The sequence below is a fragment of the Spea bombifrons genome, chromosome 2 (genome assembly GCF_027358695.1).
Source record: "Spea bombifrons isolate aSpeBom1 chromosome 2, aSpeBom1.2.pri, whole genome shotgun sequence".
Lineage (NCBI taxonomy): Eukaryota > Metazoa > Chordata > Amphibia > Anura > Pelobatidae > Spea > Spea bombifrons.
In genome coordinates this window covers 118,643,680-118,663,863 of record NC_071088.1, presented here as the reverse complement: position 1 = coordinate 118,663,863, position 20,184 = coordinate 118,643,680, and the positions used below count along the sequence as shown (strand labels likewise).

General features: G+C 40.9%; 1 protein-coding gene across 2 annotated transcripts in view; it reads right to left on the bottom strand.

Annotated features, from left to right (window-relative positions):
* Window positions 1-8,269: 8,269 nt before the first annotated feature.
* MAP3K12 (mitogen-activated protein kinase kinase kinase 12) overlaps window positions 8,270-20,184 on the bottom strand; it is a 41,282-nt gene continuing 29,367 nt past the window's right edge. For both annotated transcript variants that reach the window (XM_053456187.1, XM_053456188.1), the window contains exons 6-14: window positions 14,748-14,906; window positions 14,120-14,228; window positions 13,778-13,887; window positions 13,015-13,131; window positions 12,146-12,271; window positions 11,220-11,649; window positions 10,025-10,095; window positions 9,093-9,366; window positions 8,270-8,484 (exon numbers count right to left, since the gene is read on the bottom strand). In XM_053456187.1, coding sequence (XP_053312162.1) covers window positions 8,410-8,484; window positions 9,093-9,366; window positions 10,025-10,095; window positions 11,220-11,649; window positions 12,146-12,271; window positions 13,015-13,131; window positions 13,778-13,887; window positions 14,120-14,228; window positions 14,748-14,906 — 1,471 coding nt within the window. In that variant the 3' untranslated portion in view covers window positions 8,270-8,409. The remainder of the gene's footprint in view (window positions 8,485-9,092; window positions 9,367-10,024; window positions 10,096-11,219; window positions 11,650-12,145; window positions 12,272-13,014; window positions 13,132-13,777; window positions 13,888-14,119; window positions 14,229-14,747; window positions 14,907-20,184) is intronic.

Genomic DNA, 20,184 nt, shown 5'->3' with positions numbered 1-20,184 from the left:
TTTGTTTCCTTCCCCTTCCGAGCCGGAAGCTTCCCTAACCTGCTGTGTATCTTGGAGATTACCTTCTCATTCAGTGTGTGTTGTGTTCGTTTACACGCGGCTTGAGCCGTCACCAGCTCTTCATCTCACTTTGTGAACATGAATACCAAAATGTTCTTGGGGAGGGCATAAAAAATGGCAGTGCTTTAACACACCAATTTCTTTTGAGCCTTGTAGATATCTCATGGGACGGGAAGAAGGGCTGTACAATGCATAGCTAAGTCAGGGAGTTCTAAGCTTCCGCGTTATCCATCCATTATACAGGGCCAGCTCAGCTTGCATGAGAAGCTCGCCGCAGCTTTTCCATGATTCATCATTGTATCTCCTGCTGACTTCCACTTTAATGAACAGGCCCCTATTCTGTATAAGCGATAACGTATGTTAACTAGTGTGTAATAACGCTGCCCTGGGGGCTCGTGATGGGGAGCGAACACTCAAAGATGGTGTGGTGTAAAGACTGTTTGGGCATACGTGGTTTAAGGCTGAAAGTCTCTGTTCACAAAGGAGTTTAGAATGTGTGATTACTAAATAGAGGAATAAAGCAAATGCTACTCATGTTCCAAGATCAGGGGTCGTGTTTTCAGGGCAGATCGTTAGAGGAAGGTCCTTTCATTCATGGAAGAGACACATGTATCTGTGTGTGTACTTCGGTCATTGATTACAGGGTTGTTTGCTATTGATTTAAAGCGGTTTACTTTTTTATAATGTAAAATGCAATAAGTTAACTATTTGTAATAAGCTCATGTTCTTAATGGGTAATAGATTAATAGATTTAAAAAAAATGTGGAAATTATGGTCTCCAGTGCCCTTTAAGGTTATTTGAAGCTTTCTCTTTATACATTAAACTGCTTCCTGGAAGCTGGAGCTGTGGATGTCATCTACTCTGCCTGGCAGGAGCGTCACTCCTCAGCAACGATTCTCCTTGTAAATACATCAATGGGAACATGTCGTCATTCTCCAACATTACTAATCATTTCAAGAGTCTTACCTGATCTAATTCTTATGCCTACAGACAGCATATCAATCCCATTTAATCGTGTTCATGTGGTTTTGATAGCGTTGTGATGGAGCATTAGCTGTAAATAGATGGATTTCATGGCTGAATTGAATCCCGTTTGAGACGATGGTCCCCAGCAGTATGCTGGATCGGTGTAAATGAAATAAATTGTGGATCTGTACGGTAGGCGATCACGAAGCTGGCTGTTAAAGGCGGTGTATTTCTGAACCCAGCCGTGATGCAGATACCCGGTGTTACTGCCTGGTTCGCTTCCAGGGGCAGATGCCATGTAAGGAACAGATTGCAGGGACATAACAACAGTGACATTTCTATAACCTAAACGTTATTTTAATGTATCGGCCCTAAATAATTTGGGATGGATAGAGGCTTAAAAAGTAAAAAAAAAAAAAAACATGACCATGAAATGAAACCTTTTCTTGAAACGTACTGAGAAGGCATCCGGCAAAGTAAGAACCGAAGAGCACATTCTCAGGAACCTGTAATACTTGTGTGTGAGCAGTAACAGAAAATACCCCCCCACACACACACCACAATAATAATAAAAAAAAATCAAGTGAGTGTAGCAGGAGTAACACGAGCTCAGTACCTCTTTCCTGTGCAGGAGAGAACACCAGAAAAACCTCACTAAAACAAGTGAGAAATCTGGGATCTGTCCCTGGTGCCTAACAAATTATTCTCAATTTAATCCATTTGCACAATATTTCAAGGTTCAACCTGGAAGGAAAACATTTTTTCTTCGTATGACAATTTTTATTTAATTCTTATGGATTCCAAGCTGGTACTTGGAAAAGTTACCGCTTATCTTGGGCCAAGGATGGTAGCCTTATTACATTGAAATAGAATGTGTTACATTAATTCTGTTTCTATGGATAATTGGACTGTAGCCAGGACAGAAAAAAATCATTGTATGAAAATTGTGGGTTGAATCGGCTCAGTTGCACCAGGTTAGCTGATACCTAAAACGCTATCAATACGTTCCGCGTATATATGTGAGCTTCCTCTGAGCAGGAGACGTCCGTTCACATAAGAAGCCACATGTCTTAAAATGATTAATTTGCATGAGCCGAAGAACATTGAAGTCTCCAGGAAAGGTTTGAGAAATGAAGTGAAGTTAAAAAGCAATATGAATTCTGCACATTAAGAGGCAACCCAGCTATCGCATGCGCTTTAATATATATGATAGCTGCGTTGTCCTTAGCATTTTTGTGGTGTTTTGCGGAATCCCCCCATATGCTTTTCCCCAGCCCGTAGGTATTTTCTGGATGGGAGATGCATTCGAATTTACCCCTTAACGTCCATTGACCGATCAGGCACGCCACAGAAAAACGGTCACTTAACGACCTATGACATGCCTGACACGTCATTTCATTCAACAAGCTTAGAAAGTGATCTACATTCACTTTCTTTGCTTAAACGGTGTTGCTGTAATGCCTCAATGTCGAGGCAATCGGCAACACCGAGATCAGCATCATGGGCCATGTCTGGCCCCTTCCCATGGCCATCAACATCCGCCATACACTGTATGGTGGCGGACGCCCGTTTTAAAAGTTTAGGAGGTTATCAGCTATCACCTACTAAACTTCAAAGGTGTTGCTGAAACGCCCGAACACTCACCCCAGGACTGCGAGTGATTTTGACATTCGCAAGATGGCAGCTGTAAAAAAAAAAATAACAAAGTTGGAAAAGTTCGTCAGAGGGTCTTCAGGCCCTCTAGAGAACTCTGGCTCCACTTGCAGGTTGAGTACAGGTACTGCATTATACTGCAAGTCAATGGAGCCCAGCTTTCTTATCACTATGTGATTAGTAAAGTATTTAAAAAAAACATGTGGGAAGAAAAGCTTAAAAAAATAAAATGGTATAAAATGGTTATAAATTATTATGCATCAGAGGAACCATCCAGTTCCAGTAAAATGTCAAAAAAGTCCCCAAAAAATTAGTTTATTATTATGAGCAAGTACTAAAATTAGCGATGTATCTTCCCAAACATGGAAAGAGTTAAAGCATTTAAAATAACCAAGGGGTGTCTAATTTAACAAAGATAGGGCACAGACTGACCAAAATTGGCAAAACAAAAGCACACTACCCAAATGTGGCCTTTTAACCCCAAACACCAGACAAACCCATACATGGGTGGTATCACTGTACTCGGGAGATGTTGCTGAACACACATTGGGGAGTTGTTTGATAGTGACGTATACCTGGAGCTATAAATTTATACCTGAAGTACAATTTGTGTGAAAAAATATTAAAAAAATTACTACCACAAACCTTGGCAAAGGCTGGTGGTAGAATCTCATGCATGGAAAGGGTTAAAATACTAGCATTTGAAATACCTTGGGGTGTCTAGTTTTCAAAAATATCTGGTATGATGGGGTAAATTGAATTAGCCAGCTTCAAAGATGGTCCTATTTGGACATGGGGGCATTAGGAACGGATGTAAAAGTTCCAAGTTGACAAACCTGACAAACCCATGCATGTGAGGTACCACTGTACTCGGGAGATGTTGCTGAACACATGTTGGGGTGTTGTTTGATAGTGATGTATACCAGGACCTGTAAATCCTAAAGCACAATTTTAGTGATAAAAGAACACAAAATAAATTACTACCACAAAGTTTGATGATATAATTACTGCATGGAAAGGCTTAAAATACCAGCATTTGAAATACCTTGAGGTGTCTAGTTTTCAAAAATATATGGTTTGATGGGGTTAATTGCATTGGCCGGCTTCAAAGATACCCGAAACAGGACATGGGGCAGAATGACCAGCTTTGGAAAAAGCAAAACGCTACCTGTACTTATTGCCCAATAACTTGCAGAGAAAAGCAAAAAACCATAAAAACATTGGGTATTTCTAAACTCTGGACAAATAGAAGAATCTATTTAGCAGGTTTTTTCATGAGCTTTTTTGGATGAGTAAAAGATTTTTCGGGTAAAAGTCAGAAAATGTGTTTTTTATTTTTTTAAATTTTCATCATATTTTATTATTATTTTTATGGGAAATTAGATAATATGATCAAAACAATGGTATCTGAAGAAAGCCCTTCTTGTCCTGAAAAAACAAAACAAAATATAACTTGTGTGGGTACCCTAAATGAGTGAGGAGAAAATTACATCTAAACACGAGCACCCCAAAAGCGTTAAAACAGCCTCGGTCCCAAAGGGTACAAAAGGTAAAACACAGCCTGGTCCTTAAGGGGTTAATGTGTTTCTTTGCATGATTTACCTGCCGCCAGTCAGCTCTAGCACTGGACCAGCAAATAACGCGGGTGTTTATTCAGACCCTGTACGCACGCGTGGCAAGCGATTCCCATTGATTTCTATAATCACAGGCCTGTGGCTCGTGAAACACGGAGCAGATCAGCAACGGGTAAAAACGATCAGAGAAGTGAATCAATTCATCCGAATCCCGAACTTAAAAGTATAGAAACCTCTCAAGTGGGGAAGTGGGAATGCTTGTTATTCTACGGAGTAGGCCACTGGCCCTGACACAGGAGTCACAACACAAACAAACCACAAGAGTCTGTTATTTTGAATACAAAATGCTTGATTTTTTAATAGGTAATGTGCAGGGTCAGTTGTCGGCAGCACCAATAATCCTGCCGTAATCGCAATACATACACACTGCAACGCACCGTTTTGGTATGGAACAGGACTGCAGGTGGAAGGTTTGAGAAAGCCGTATGGGCAGTGTGTAAAATGCGATGTCGCAATAAGTCTGCTCTTAACTCAAGCGGCAAAAGTTGTTAAAATAGTGCGAGACGAGGTGCAGCAGGCAGGCGGTTAGATACACGATGAGTATATAGGAGAGATTCGTCATCTGCAGATATACCGGTATTTCGGGGGTTCCTTGCTGCACCTCCCCCCACAGCCAGCTCTAGAAATGTTCTTGCTCCGGTGCTTCCCAGCTACAGTTTCAGTCGACGGGCGCTCCGATGTTGTTAACAATCCAAACAGATGTCTTCTCTAGCATTTGGAATAAAATATTGGAATCGGAAATGGTGCATTTTAACATTAACAGTAATAAATATAATTTTCAGAACAGAACAGGTCTCTTTGTTGCTTGCAGCTAAATAAAAATAAATAAAAATAACTCTTCTCCGTAATATACATTACAATGTGGCCATCGTGACACTTAACACAGGCGAGGAATGTCAACCTTCCAATGTCATCGACCTCCCAACCAATCACAGGCAAACAAGGTCATTATATATCTGTCATATATGATGAAACTCTGAATCTTCATATTACACCTTTTTTTTTTTTTTGCTGTACACTTTTTCTTTGGTCTGCTTGTTTTATGGGAAAAAAAGGTTAAAATGAAATATAACCAATAACCGAGGGATATCTAGTGGAGAATTTCCTGCAACAAGGATAAATTATAACCGCAGGCTAAAGTACACACTTGTTAGTTGTGTATCTGCAAAGATCTATTGTTACACGATGCTTCCTGATAGAGCCCCCATTACTATCAGCAAACTGCTGGCTTCACTTACAATATGGCCTAAAAGTGAAATAGAGCTGACATAAAAGACTAAAAAAAGAAAAGAACCCACGAGCCTGGAGTAGGGAGTCATCCTTGATGGGTGAGGTGTTTGTAATCCTCAACTAGATAAGCCTCCTTAATATGTTATGGTCCGGCGTCTCTATAAGCATATTCTTCTAACCTTGCCACCACAAAATGACACGAAGAATCAACACGCAGAATGCTACTCTTGAGACTAAAATGTACAGGGAAGGTATATATATACACATATATATATACACATATATATATACCGTATATATGTGTGTATGCATATAGTATTAAACTGCAGACATTTAATAAGCAACACAAACATGAAGTTCTAATCCAATGTGCTCCCATGTCTTGCATGTTGAAAGCGGCCGTGGTAACGCCATTAGTTATTTTTTCGGAGTTAGTAAATGGGTAATATCAGTTTTAAGAAGACTATTTTCCAGCCATCCCAGGCCGAAAATATTCTGCGTTGAATGTAGACACATCAGGGTAGGTAGGGCTGGTTTTCCCGGACACGTTTGACCGCCATGTTATTCCTTAATATATTTAATATTTGTTTAAATGTAATCTCTGCTCACTTATGTTGTGCCTAGGGGTGCCAGGAGTGTAACCAGAGCTCTAATAAGAGAAGCTGATTGCTGCGTCTTGGCTGCAGTGGTGCTAGGACTCTACCTAGCGCTAGTCACTCGGGGACAGGTTCCTACAGGAATACAAGTTCTAAAAAGAAATATTAAAAACCTTCCCTTCTGTTTTATCTCCGCCATACATTCAGGAGCCCACAGAGCGCAGCCGGTTCCATCTATCAGCGTAATGTGACACATTTATTTACAACTCCCATCAGGCATTCAAATCTTGCTGAGGACGATGGTACCCCCAACAACAGTGGCTGCACGTCATTAGTCATTAAAGGGCCTCCACCACCTAAAACAGTATGTAGAGCAGATAAGGTGATCTATATATTGTGCTAATTGAATGTATAGATCAAAAGGAAAGCCATTTCATTAAATGTTTGCACCGTCCCATGTATATGACATCATCATATGGCACCACATGCACATAAACTACTTTTTTGTTTATGGTGTCACACAATGATGTCACCGACTAGGGACAAATCAAGCAAATTTCTTTTTATTGATTTTGATTCACGCTACATATTCAAAGTCATGTTCCAGGAATGTAGAGTTTGTTTCCTCTGCTCTTCGTTCAGTGTTAAACCCTGTTTAGGTGGCACGATCCTTTAATTAACCCCTTGTAACCTGTTATCATTTACATTAAAGCAAATCACACTGAATTTGCGACAATTCCTCTGAAACCTGTGGCGGAACATTTCCCTGCAGACTGCAGAGCATTGAGCCGCCGAGCCGTCAGCGGGGATCAGAGGATCCGTTTACAACCAGTACCCTGTACTGAATCTGCTGTTTCAGTGTACATAAGTGCTCTTTAAATCGCATTATGGAAAAGAGAATCAGATTTTTTTCATTGAAACATTTCATGCACGACAGATCTACAGAGCATATAGCACCATAAAGAACTTTACTGCAAAAAGTGACCGAGGAGCATGGTCTGTTTCAACCTTTTTTCATGCATAAACAAACCTCATATGATTGCTGTATTTACACGTTTGCGCAGGGCAATAATTAGCACATAGGATGCCGGACGGGGAAAAGTACATAGCTGGTTCTTTCTCCCCACTTCTTCCAGCGATGCACTGCGTCAGCAAACCCAGAAAATGTCCGAGCATCAGAATGACCATTACTGTATTTATATAAACCACCGATATAAGATAGTTCGTTAAAACAGTATTTGGACCTACGTAACGATTTCATCAAAGCCACATAACCCAATGTTTTATTCCATGCAGGCCTTTTCAGCCGGGTCTTTGGAATCATTTTCTTTCTGGTGAACTCTTCCCGAAAGTAAATGCAAACGAAACCTGCGCATGTTTCCCAGCCTGCGTTAAAAGGTTGCCAATACAGCGTTTTTGAACTGCCACAGAATTCTGATATAAATTTGGGGTTTAGTCACTAAAAGGCGAACTGTGCTCGAAACACAATTCTCCTGCAAACTCTCCCCTGAACAAATAAGTGAATAAAACGTATAGCATTATACCCTTTTATTACAGTGCTGTTCATCGCGCAGGCTACATACCCCCACCAAGGTATTCCATAATAGCGGTAACCCGCTTAACCCCTTCACCTGTTCTTGGACCACAACACCCACATTTCTCAGTAGCCTCTGAGGCTGGCAGAGGGTTATCAGTTGTAGGGTCGAAACAGCTGAAAGGACCTGGCATAGCAAGTTGATTATTTTATTATACGATTGGTGTAATAAGTTGAGCTTCTTTCTGGGAATGCGTTATAAGCCCTTGTAGCGCGCAGTGCATGCGGAACTGCAGCGGTCTGCACATTACCACCTGCAATCTTAGAGGCTGCAAGATCCAGTACCTTGAATAGCCTTGGGCTGAATGTAAGCCAAGCATTGAAAAGGTTAACCTACCCCAGCAGCCTCAGATTGAACGATACTGTCATATGGTGCTTTACAGAAAAGGGTTAAGATTTCCCTTCATGCCCATTAACCCCTAAGTTTGCCAGAATGTTGTCTTATCACCTCTGGCTTCCAGCGGGGACAGTGGGCTTGCTTCTTTCTTGCAAACATTCCCGTGCTTCCAAAGGTCGATCTCCTGCTGGATGTAAGGGACTGGTGTGTGCTGGGAGTGGGGTAAGAGAGGATCATGGTGTGGCTCAGTCTATTCACATATTATGTATTATATTTATAGATATTATTTATATAAATATTTCCCTTATATACAGGTGAGAGGTATCTCTGCAGTAGGATCATGAGGTTGTTGCAGCCAGAGAATGGTCGAGTTCGGTGCTGTCGCAATCAGAGTCATCGTACAGACCCACATTCTGGAAAAGTACATAAAAAATGATTTTCAAATACCTTGTGCATGGCTACTCAAAACATTTAGACTAAAAAAATATATTTTTCATTACATTGAGGTTTGGTGTTCTTGTAATTCCACCGCGTTCTAGTTCTTGATAGATCTTCTATGTTTTGGTTAATGTAATTTGACCGGATCTTTTACATTTTAGCTGCCGTGCAACTAGAATGTTTCCCTTTTTATGCCTCTAACAAAAAATGTAGCGGGGCAGATGAAAGTTGAGTCTGTTTTACAGGGGTATCGGGGGGGGAACTCATTATGTTGGGCTGTGGTTTGATCTCAGTGGCCAAATCCAAGTCCAACAACCTACAGCTCCTGTGGTCATCAGCCGGCTTCTGGGGAGCCATAACTTTGCAACCCCAGCTCTACTAATTTGTTACTTGACTTTAGAAGAATTAGAAAATAGCTCGCGGCAAATGAGTTGCTGGTGAATTCCCTGCGATTGGCGATAGGAAAGGTAATCATATCTTTGGTGAATTGAAACCAACTTGCCCCTTAATGAGATGACCCCTTAAATGAGATGTTTTCCACCCAGACTTTCCTGCTAAAGTTAACTCAAAGGCTATGTCTTACCTCTCCTGCAGTTTGTTCATTGCTAAGCTGAGATTTCACTTTCTGGACAACAGCTTCTTTTTCGGAAAGCCCGTCAGACTGGGTCAGGAGATCCAACGGCGGCTCGGAACTCTGGGACACAAGATCCTCGGATCGGTCATCTTGGCGCTCATCTGTGTTGGTGCTCAGCACATCGGGGGTGACGCTGTGAGAGGGGTCGGTGGTGTTACCTTCTTCTCCATCGGACAGATTTTCTGAACTAGGGGACTGGTGCTGGGACATCCCCGTCTGCCACCTGCACAAGTACAAAGCACAGTTATTTACTGGCCGATACACAACATCCCGCATCCGTTGCGTAGTCCTGAACATGTTCAGCACTCATGCAGTAACCAAAGCTGCTGTGTTCAGATCTGCAGTGGAATTATTGGACTTATTGGCTTTTTTTAACCTGTTAATAGCCAAACTCTACAAACAAAGCAAGTCAAGAGTCCTGGGGAGCGACACAAACAGAAGGCTCAGTGCATTGGGTTCTAGCGCAGACTGGGTACAAGGTGTCTTTACCGATATAAAAATGAAAGCGCAGGTACTGAGAGATGACACGAGGCAGACTGCCCGCAAGTGATAGACGGGGATGTCTCAATTCTCTTTGATCCAAGCCACTAAATGGCTATAAACTCATGCTTTGGGCTGATAGATAAAAGTATCCCTGCACATATATGACTGTGACTCTGCATACGTGTATACCACAACTAGTGTCACTGAGGCGAGAGACGGCAGCGGGAAAGTAATTAACGTCCTGATTGCCCATTCCTGTGGATGTTCACGTGCCGATCTTCAAGTATCTGAATATTCATGTTGGGGTTTGTTTTGCAAGAATTTATGAAAAAATGATAAATAACACACAAAGCACCCCCAGAGCAACAGTTTTAATTACTACACTTCCTGGTTGTTACCTCTGCCTTCGTTCCATCTCCAGCTCACTGTCCACCTCCCCCTCTTCTTCTTCTGACGACTGACCTCGCTTCTGAGAGACAAAGAGAAGGCCGTTACCAACAGGATCCTCCTTTCTAGTTAGCTAGCAGCGATCAGACAAATGCAGGTGATGGGAGTTGTAGTACGCATCAAATGTGACCCAAATGCTCAACTCAGAAGTGTGGCACTTATGACCAAGTATATTCAGGACTAGTTAATACTCATCAGGAATGACCAAGACCAGTTTATGGTACCAAAGCACTTATGACACCATGTATCTATAAAATCAGACATGATGGGTATGTATTCTGTATTAAAGAAGATAATTTGGGTGCAGAGTTGGAAAAGTAATCTCATCACCATAGCAACCATTGGAATTTTACTGCAGATTGGACACTGGCTGCTATGGTGATCACTTTTAAAACTTTGCGTCAGAACATGCAATGTAACTGTCACCTATTTCTAGTCTTCTCCAGAGAATGGATATGGTGCATCACTACTAGTGTAGGAGTGATGATAGCATCGACAAAGCATGTCATATGACATCCACGCTGACCCAAAAGGTCTCTATAGACGTAGCACATAGACAAACTCCAACACATGTTGTTTAAAAATATATATCTATATCTAGCTAGGATTCATACAAACCCCATAATACCCCCTTTTCTCAGAATCATGAGCGGATTCAGATATTTGGACCTGTTTAGAATCCTGAGTTTCATGCTTAGAAACTCTGCCTTGACAACTGTTTTATGAATTACTATACAAAAATTAACTATTAGATTTTCTTTTAATTTTCTGTTCTTTTGTTGTCTGAAGTGGTTAAAAATAGTAACCCTAACCTTAAATAGCTTTAAGTTAGAGGGCATTATTACAATTAAGGATGCTCAAAAATATACTTTTCTTATCACTGTCCATTCATACAAAGAGGCTAGTGAAGTTTCAGTGGCCATGTGCCTAATGCTCTTGTAACAAAGCATTACTTGTGGCCATCTTCAGTGTTCAGTGTGCTTGTTGTTGATAATTAAGGGTAATGATACGCATTTTCAGTTTGGATAACTCGCGTTTGGATAAAGCAGGATTCTTAGCCATAGATGTACTCATGTAATGTCTTTTGGGCAAACGTGCCAACAGCAGCTTAATATAATTAAACGTGTAACACTTTTATTCATATACCTGGTTCCTGGTGACAGCCGCCCTGTAGAGCATTGCTGCCGGTGTCAGGTGCTGCGCTCTGGACGCTCGGCCCCCTGCGGCACGGCCTGATGGAGAGTCCGGGCTTGGAGGTCCAGGCAGAGAGCGAACAGGGGAGCATTCTGCACTTTGGCTGCCCCTACGGGCCTCGGCCTCCAAAGGGGTACATAGTAGGTCAGGACTGGAAGAAGACAGGGGGTGTGGATCCCTTGGAGGTGTCTGGCTCTGGGGAGCGGGTTCAGGAGTAACGGCAGCTCTCAAATTAACCATGTCTTTAGCCTTGCGGTAACGTGGCTTTCCACGGCGCCCACGTCCAGGGGATGGAGGGAGTTTCTGGCAACCAGTCGGGGTCGATGGAGACAAGACAGAATCCACTTTTGGAAGTAGGACTTCAGACTTTAAAATGTCTGGCCTGAAATAAAGGTTAGGGTTAGTAAGCTCAAGGATATCAATCCTGCTTCCGTTAAGTTGTCCATAACACAAAATGTGTTCACTTCAGGGCGCTGCACAACAGTCAACTTTATATCAAGTCATGTCTATCGTGTTAGAACTACCAAGTGTATCCGAGGCTTGATTCTGTTATTAGAGATAATTATATACATTTATATACAGTATACAACAGTTCTTCCACAGACTACAATGGCAAAAAAGGTTTAAATAACATTTGTAGCTGTAATCATTGAATTTAGGCCTACATGTCTAGGCAGGCAACAAAGAAATGGTACATAAATATCATGCAACCCTGAATATGAAATTCTATGGAATATGATTATAACTATGCTATGAAGTGGAGAAAAGAGTGTTGACTAACACATTAAATACCCGGTAGGGTATTTCTTGCTACCATAAGAATTGTCTTTTTTTTAATGAAACCTATAAAAACACAGACGTCTAAAACATAATATCACCTTTTTCCATGTGGGGACAGTTTCTGGGGCACATTCCTCTTTTTGATGAGCTTCTCCACCGTGCTGGAGGGACGGGGCTGCTGCCGAAGAAGGGCTGGGTATTTCTTCTCCAGGATTTGCTCCCTTCTAAAAAAAAATAACACACCAAGCGATACAGACTTCATTACCCAGTTCCATAATGTCCAATAACAAAGCGTACGAGTAACAAGTAAAGAAATAATGCAAGGACCAATTATACGTCTATAAGATTCTGATTCCAGAATTTAGCCTCCTGTTGAATAGTTCCTCTGTATACTTAATCTAACTCCACCCCAGAGGAACGTTACCCTGTTATCTTGTATTTTATCCTCTGTGGCTCTTGACCCTACAATTAGCTATGAGTAGTAGAAGTTAAGTGGGGCAGGGGTAATTTAAAACTTTAAATCACTCCTGCCTTTTATTCATTTCCCACATAGGCAGAGATAGCTCTTCTGTCGGAAAAGTGAGTAGAGATCTGGTCCATGAATGGATCTCTCCTGATCAGTTGCCTTGTCATTGGCTGGATACTCTGACGAAGGATGGAGGGATGTGACATAATATGAATGGTCACTGCGTCTAAGATCACGAGGAGAAAGACAGCTGTATGGATGAGACCTGTCTGCCTTTGTCAGATCTGCATCCCCTTGAAAACTATAAAAACCTTCTTACTTTGTGATATTGTTGGGTTTTTTTTTGGGGTACCTTCATATCTATCCACAGACAATATCAAACAGCTCAGCTTTACACCCGGGAGAGCACCCCCCAATATTCAGTAAGCCACCGGCTTCCTGACTTCCAGCAGCTGTAACTGATGGCCACGACATGATGCACACAAATAACAAAGTGCTCACCTGAGCAGCTCTCTCTCCTTCAGCTCCAGCTGCAGCATGAGAGAATTGAGCTCCACGTACAGCGTATTAGCCCTCTGTAATTTGCGCTCATAGTGCTCTCGGATATCAAGAGCATGCCTTCAGAAAGGGAGACACGATGACGCATTAGGAGAGTGAAAGGACTATTATCCACATCATCTGCATCTTACATGGAACTGGGCGTACAAGAGCCACCCAAGAAGTGATTTTCTTACTAGAAGGTAAAATATGACCGGCTTGCAAACACGAAGCGATCAGCAGGGGTACTTCATAGTGATTGCAACAAATTGAGCAGTTTTATCCTCCTCTTTTTTCTCCACTTTTTGATCATACTGAGATTCATTTCTCCTTTATTTATTTAGAAAAGTTATCAATAACATTCTAAAGTGAAAAGCATACCCTAATAACCTCATCATCCTGATTATCCTTACGCATGGATCACAAACCTGTGCCAAGGGGATATATAATTTGGAAATATAATTCATAAAATGAATATATATTATGAGAACACTAATATCAAATATTAAAGGAGTACTAATTAATACATTTAAGGAAAACTAATTTGCATTTAGAGGCAAGAACAAGACATGTATTATACGTGGTCCCACTGTTTATAACAAATGTTTATGCAGAGATAATAAGATAAATAAATTAGATAATAATATTGCATGCTCTACACGTGTAGACAGTGCCATACGTATGGGTAGGGGCGCACTGTCCCCTTTAAGTTCACCGGAAACCTCACCGGAGCTCCTCGCGGCGCCTTGAGATCAGCTCCTCTTCCAGACGCTGCAGACACGTCCCCTCTGACTTAATTTTCTCAAAATGCAGCCGGACTTCGTCACGCCACTCCACCTAAGACATGATAAAAAGAAATGGGGCATAACAACATCGCCTAGCAGTTATTAGGCGCCACTATTACAGCATCTCTGCCCGTTATTGCCCTAATACTGCTTATTTGTAAAAAAAAACACTACTGCGTCACATGTCATCTTCTTATAGACAATGAACACTGATTATTGATCTAATGATGCTAAACGAACCATTACTCTCAGTAGTGTTATAAGGTATAAGGTCAGATGTCTACCTGGGATTTGAAATATGTCTCCTGGGCGGTGGACAGGACGTCAGCGGAGGCGATATCCAAATGCAGCAGGATCTGCCGGAATGAGGGCCTGTTTCTTGGCTTGCTGTTCCTAAAAGCATAGCAAGAAAATTCTCAACATAAGAGAAAATACATATCTTAAAATAAGAATCAAATTTGTATACGGGGCAGGAGATAGAAGGAACATGTACAAGGGATCCCTCTTGTTTATATATCAACAAAGTCTTGATTTCTCAATCAGCTCTGGTGCATGGAAATGTGTTAATATTATACCAGTCCAGTTTATCCAAACCCCTGTAAATCATTCAAAGGACCATTTTCATAAGAAAACTGAGGATCGTGGGATTTAAGAAAAAAACTAATGCCCTCATGTAAAGAAAAAATAGGTCTGCAACAGCGTAAGGGGCCTATGATATCTCTGGTAGGAGTGTGGACTACCTGATGCGCACATATGAACAAAGTTGAGCAAGCATACTTTGGACAAAGAGTCTCTAGGCCTACTCTCCACCTAATTCCCTCCCATTAAAGGGCCCACCACTACACTCCCCCAGGAGAGAGCTCCGGGTAGCCTACCCTGGGAAGGTCTCAGGTATGAGGGTGAGCCACTCACCAGCACTGCCGCAGGAGAAGCTTGAAACCATCAGGGCAACTTGAGGGCACAGGGAGATGCAGACTATTACTCCCAACGCCCCAAATAATGGCCGAGGAATCCACATCCTTGTACGGAATCTCACCAGTCAGAAGCTCCCAAAGGACAACTCCAAAAGACCTTAGGGCAAAAAAGGTGAACACCTGTTAGATGTATTACATAACAACAGAGACTAATCAAGTATATTATAAAGCAGAGAATACTTGAACATGGCTTAGCTTATGAATAGCAAGGTATAGCTACATGTGAGCTATTTATAATTATAATGGCAATATTGTATATAGCAGTCATACATAGATGGACAGTGATGGCACAGAGGAACCAACTGCCCGGCCCCTCCACCATTTTGAACTTAATAACTTATAAGTCAAGCTTTGTGCACATCTCAAGCTTTCTCAAATTCATTTACTGTGTTTTCCTGTATTAGTATTCCAGGTCTTCCCTTTTTCCTCACAGTAACCCGATGTAACATAGAAGCCGTCCACTTTCTTACTTTCTTTCACGCCTTTTAGTTTTGGTCCTCTTTTGTTTACTTAACATGCTTCCACCTTGGGCTTTAAGTATGCCTTAACATATTTAAGAGTTTCTGTCACAAACCCTTCTCCCTTCACTCTTCTAGTTTATATATTAAAGGGGACCTCTCACCATTTTATTTTACTACCAACAGATTAAGAATTAGTTTTCCAAATTGTGGTGTTTTCTTTTTTTTCTAAAACAGTTTGACTTTCTACATAATATAATGTTTTCAGGTAGGTGCATATTAGCCCAGAGGAGAGTCTAGGGTTAGTGACACCAGCCCCCCCCCCGTAAATAACACATACTACAATGCAAACTCACTCTATCACCATACACTAACACATACTCACTCTAATACCACACACTCTCTTTCCCCCTCTTTCTCTCAGAGGCCACTAACTCTAGGCTCCCCTGACACCATATACTGATCCATGAACACATACACTAACACTATATGCTAACACACACAATCCTTTTAACACCATCCACTTACACTCGAACACGATACACTTACACTAACACACACAATAACACCATATACATATACACACTCTCTCCCCCTCAAGACGTCTCCTTTAAGGTCTGGGGTGCTTGTTAGTAGTCCAGATACAGTTTTACTGGCACTTTTTTCAATTCTCTCTAAATTATGTATGTCTTTATGAAGATGTTCTCCAGAACTGAGCACACAATTTTGAATGAAGTCTGGCAGGTGGTCTTTAAAGAGGCTTTTTGTATATAAATGTATCAGGCGTTTATACAGTGATACAGACAATTCATGGTCCAAAGATGCTGCTTACCTGTCAAATATACAGAGTGCTATCCATCCTAAAAACCTTTTAAAAGATTATGGTTCCTGATCAAAGCAAGCAACCATTTTCTACTCTATTTCTTATCACTGATATGTCTACCATTGTTTAGCAAAGTTGTGTGTGGCAGGAACACTTTCTTTTAATGTGCTTATATTACACAGTTTTGGAACAATGCTTTTTAAAAAGAAAAAATGCTATATATATAAATATATCAGTTATACCATAAATACAATAAAGGAAATCCAAAAAATATAGATGATATATACATACAAATACAAAGTGATTCAACGTCCGCAATTATCTAACTTAAATACATATCTACAATAAATTATATAATCAAAGGAATTACTGTCCATAAATCACACCATGATTTTTAGTTTAGCTACCTCTTGGTAATGTTGGTGTATGGAGCAGCATTGGGTGCAGTTTACATTATCACCAGTAGATGGCGCTTTACATATGATAGCAAATTCCTGGTAAGCTTTTTAACAGAAGTTGTTTGTTGCTGTTTGCACCAAATAAGTTAAAGAATATAATAGTATCTTATGCAGATGCATTCTAAGTATCTCTTTTTAACAGGCACGGTCATTCTGTGGGACCCATATCCTCTGTATGTTTTTCTTCCATCTATGATGACCCATTTTTCTAGCTTAGAATGTTGTGATATGAAGAGCATATCACAGTGTTGTACAGCTCTAAATATCACAATAAAACTCAATTACATAAATAGATTTTAGATAAAAATCCTTATCTAAATTGTAAGCTTGCGAGCAAGACGCTCTTTATTTAATGTAAAGGTTCATCTTATGGTCTGTCAATTCACGTTCTGTCATACCCTGTGAAAGCCTACAATGGTTTTGTCATACCCCTTGAAAGTAGGGAGAGGCTTCATAAATTGTTGGCAAGTAGAAGATAATAATGGGGAGTATGTAGGCAAGAGTGAGTGTAGGTGTGTATGTATGTAAGAGTGTGTGTGTTAGCATGAGTGTGTATATATGTAAGTGTATGTTAGTGTGTGTGTGTGTTAATCATATCTTCCCTCCCTGGTTTTGCAGCAGAAAGTTCCAGCCCACCCCTAAACTGTAGGTGGTTTTAACTAATACATTTATGTAAATGAGTGCCTATTTGCACTAATGCATTTATGAGTAAAGACTACATTGCCGTAAACAATATGCATTTTTTGTGTTATGGATCATATATATGTACAGTATTGATGCTGTGTTCATGCAAGTCAGCTCCTAACCTGCTGACCTTTGTCTAAATCCTCATTTACGGTATTTTTTTAATTGTGAGAGGAAGCTGACGCGAGAGACTGGATTGCAAGATATTACAAAGAGAAATAAAATCTAAGGGACTGTGCTATATATATATATATATATATATATATAGCATTAAAATAATTTATATAACATAAAAATAATTTATGACATTCTAATGTATTGTGAGTCCTTGCAGCTCCTTAACATAACAATCAGCATGCATGAATGATTTCTCTTTAGCATGAGTAGGGTTGGTAGGACTGGTCCCATGGGGTGGACTGACACAGCTGGTGCGTGCATTAACCCCTTGTCTCTGCATCTGTTTATAACCCCTAAGCTCAAACAATGCTGTCAGCAGCAGGGATGGGGGAGGAGTAGATGACTTTCCATCATTCTTTGTTTTTGTGCTAAGACATAGGAGACAGAACACAAAAGAAACAGCAGAAAGAGATATAGAAAGTGAGAATGTAATTAACACATTCAAAAAGGTCAAAGGACAGAAACAATGTAGTTTGTAAAAAAAAAGAAAGAATGGCGCAAGATGATGGATTGCTTAAAGAGCACCCCTGCGTGTTATTAATTCTGTCTGCATCATGATGGTGCTCAGCATAAAATAGATCTGTTTCAATCCGCTCACAAACTTTGAAACCCCACCTGCGTCCATGGCCAGGTGTGCACACCTTGCGTGTGTTATAGTGCCAACTACAGGTAAAACGCGGTAACTGCATCTCACGCATGACATTTCATCAGCACTGGGTGTGCAGACACAGGGTGATTGATTAAATATTAACAAAAACTTGCTGGCTAAGATTTTGCGACATTATTAACTCGGATTTATTTTTTACACTCTACATACACAATAACAATTATGTTATTCTATCATGGGGCGCCAGCTTGTTGTGGATTTTGCCATAGTTGGGAAGGAAATGTTCTATGTTATGACAAATAATTTGCATGCAACATTTAAACATTTTCAGGATTTATTAGCTAATGCCCGAATCAGTAAGCAGAAATATTCTCCCGTGACTAGCTGGCCTTAAAACCTTTAACCAGATTCATTCCAGGTGGAGTAGTGGGGAATGTTATTTAAAAAAAAATCTGAGTTGAATGAATTAAGCTCTTTTGTAGAAATCCATTAGGCATTAATTTCAGGAGGTTTATTTACAGCTCCTAATAAAATGAGTCATCTTTGTCTTGATTAGAAAAGCGCCCGCAGGAGATGAGGTCCCATCTGCAACGTATCCTTAGGAAGCTTATTTAGCTTTAGACAAGAAGAGTGTGTGTCTAAGTATGTTCGTATGCGTGTGCCAGCCGTGTGGGCTACAATGTGATGCTGCCCTTTTGAGGAGAGGTCACGTTCAGACAGATGGACACTAATCCACCACCCACCTCGTGGTCCATCTCCATAGTAACACAGTCCATCCCTCTGTGTCAGGGATAATGCTTCCCCCCTCCTCACAGATTAAAGTGAATTAATGGCTGAAAGGATGTAACAAAGAGAATACAGGAAGATATGGCTGAGAAGGCTGAAGAAACCGGATAAAATAGAAAGCAAGGGACCTTCTACAAACAATACGTGTGATGGATACACAAGTAATATCTTGCAGACAGGAATAAAGAGACACATTCATTGTAGAGTGGAGCAGGCCACGTCGCGGCTCTCTGTTGCTATTAAATGCCTGGGGATGACTAAGAGGCATACCTGGGAACTCTCTGGGTTTTGCTGCTTCTCCGGGTCAACACCCGTATCCTCCGGGTCACGGTAGCCTGATGCGCCCCATTCCTTGCCCATTACCCCTTCAAATGGGGGTGTTTCCCGAGATGTCAGCGGGACATTCCTGGCCCACAAGTTCCCAGGTATGCTAAGAGGTCCTGGCAATTTAATGCCAGTGGCTGCCAAATGACGTACGTGTGGCCACCGGCTGGATACACGCGGCTGCGTGTTATGTTTTTATATTCTCGGATATACAGCCGGCGGCACACACTGCAGCCACTGGCCCACCAGCCGTTTGCCGTCCCAGCCTGCATGGCAGGCTTTTCTCACAATTACATAAATATGCAGTAAACTTTATAAGAAGAAGGTTTTTAGAAGAAGATTAATTATATATTTTATTGATTTAATAATTTATTGTTTTGGGTTTATTTATGATTGCATTACTTCACTTTCTGCTAATAATGAGAGATACCCCAGCCCTCTTTATTAGACATGGAGTGAGCCGGCCACTTATGAGCTACCTGTTGGAGACCCCCAACTCCACATGCAATGAGGAGGGGTGCACTTCTGGGAAGGGATTTTTTGTTCATATAACAGGAGACGTTAACCTGCTGTCCTTTTAGGTTTAAAATGGGTGTCATAGCAGAAATAAAAGGAATCCAGAGCATTCTGATTTAAAAGTTAGTTTCAGATTGATGACTCAAGTATCGCATCAGGACACCGTCCAAAGTCTCTGCCGGTGAGTCATCACTTCTGCACATTGATTATTTTATTTCACTATTTTCAAAGCTTCCAAAAGACCTCAGTTTGTTTTATTTCTAGATTTCTAAAGGGAGGATTATCCATTCCTTCGACCTGTGAGAGAGCAGAATTATTTGACTAAGGGGTTGGGGCGCAAGTATCCAAACTAGCTATAAAAAACAGAAATACTTTTAATGGTAGTTGCCTGCAGTTAAATATTATTTTTAGTTTATTGAGTACAGATGCACATGGCATCATATAATAAGGTAACATTTTACATATCTGACATTTTGCAGATTGTTGAGTTTAGAATTGGACATACTTTTAAAATCAAATTGGACAAAAGGTTTTGGTTTTTT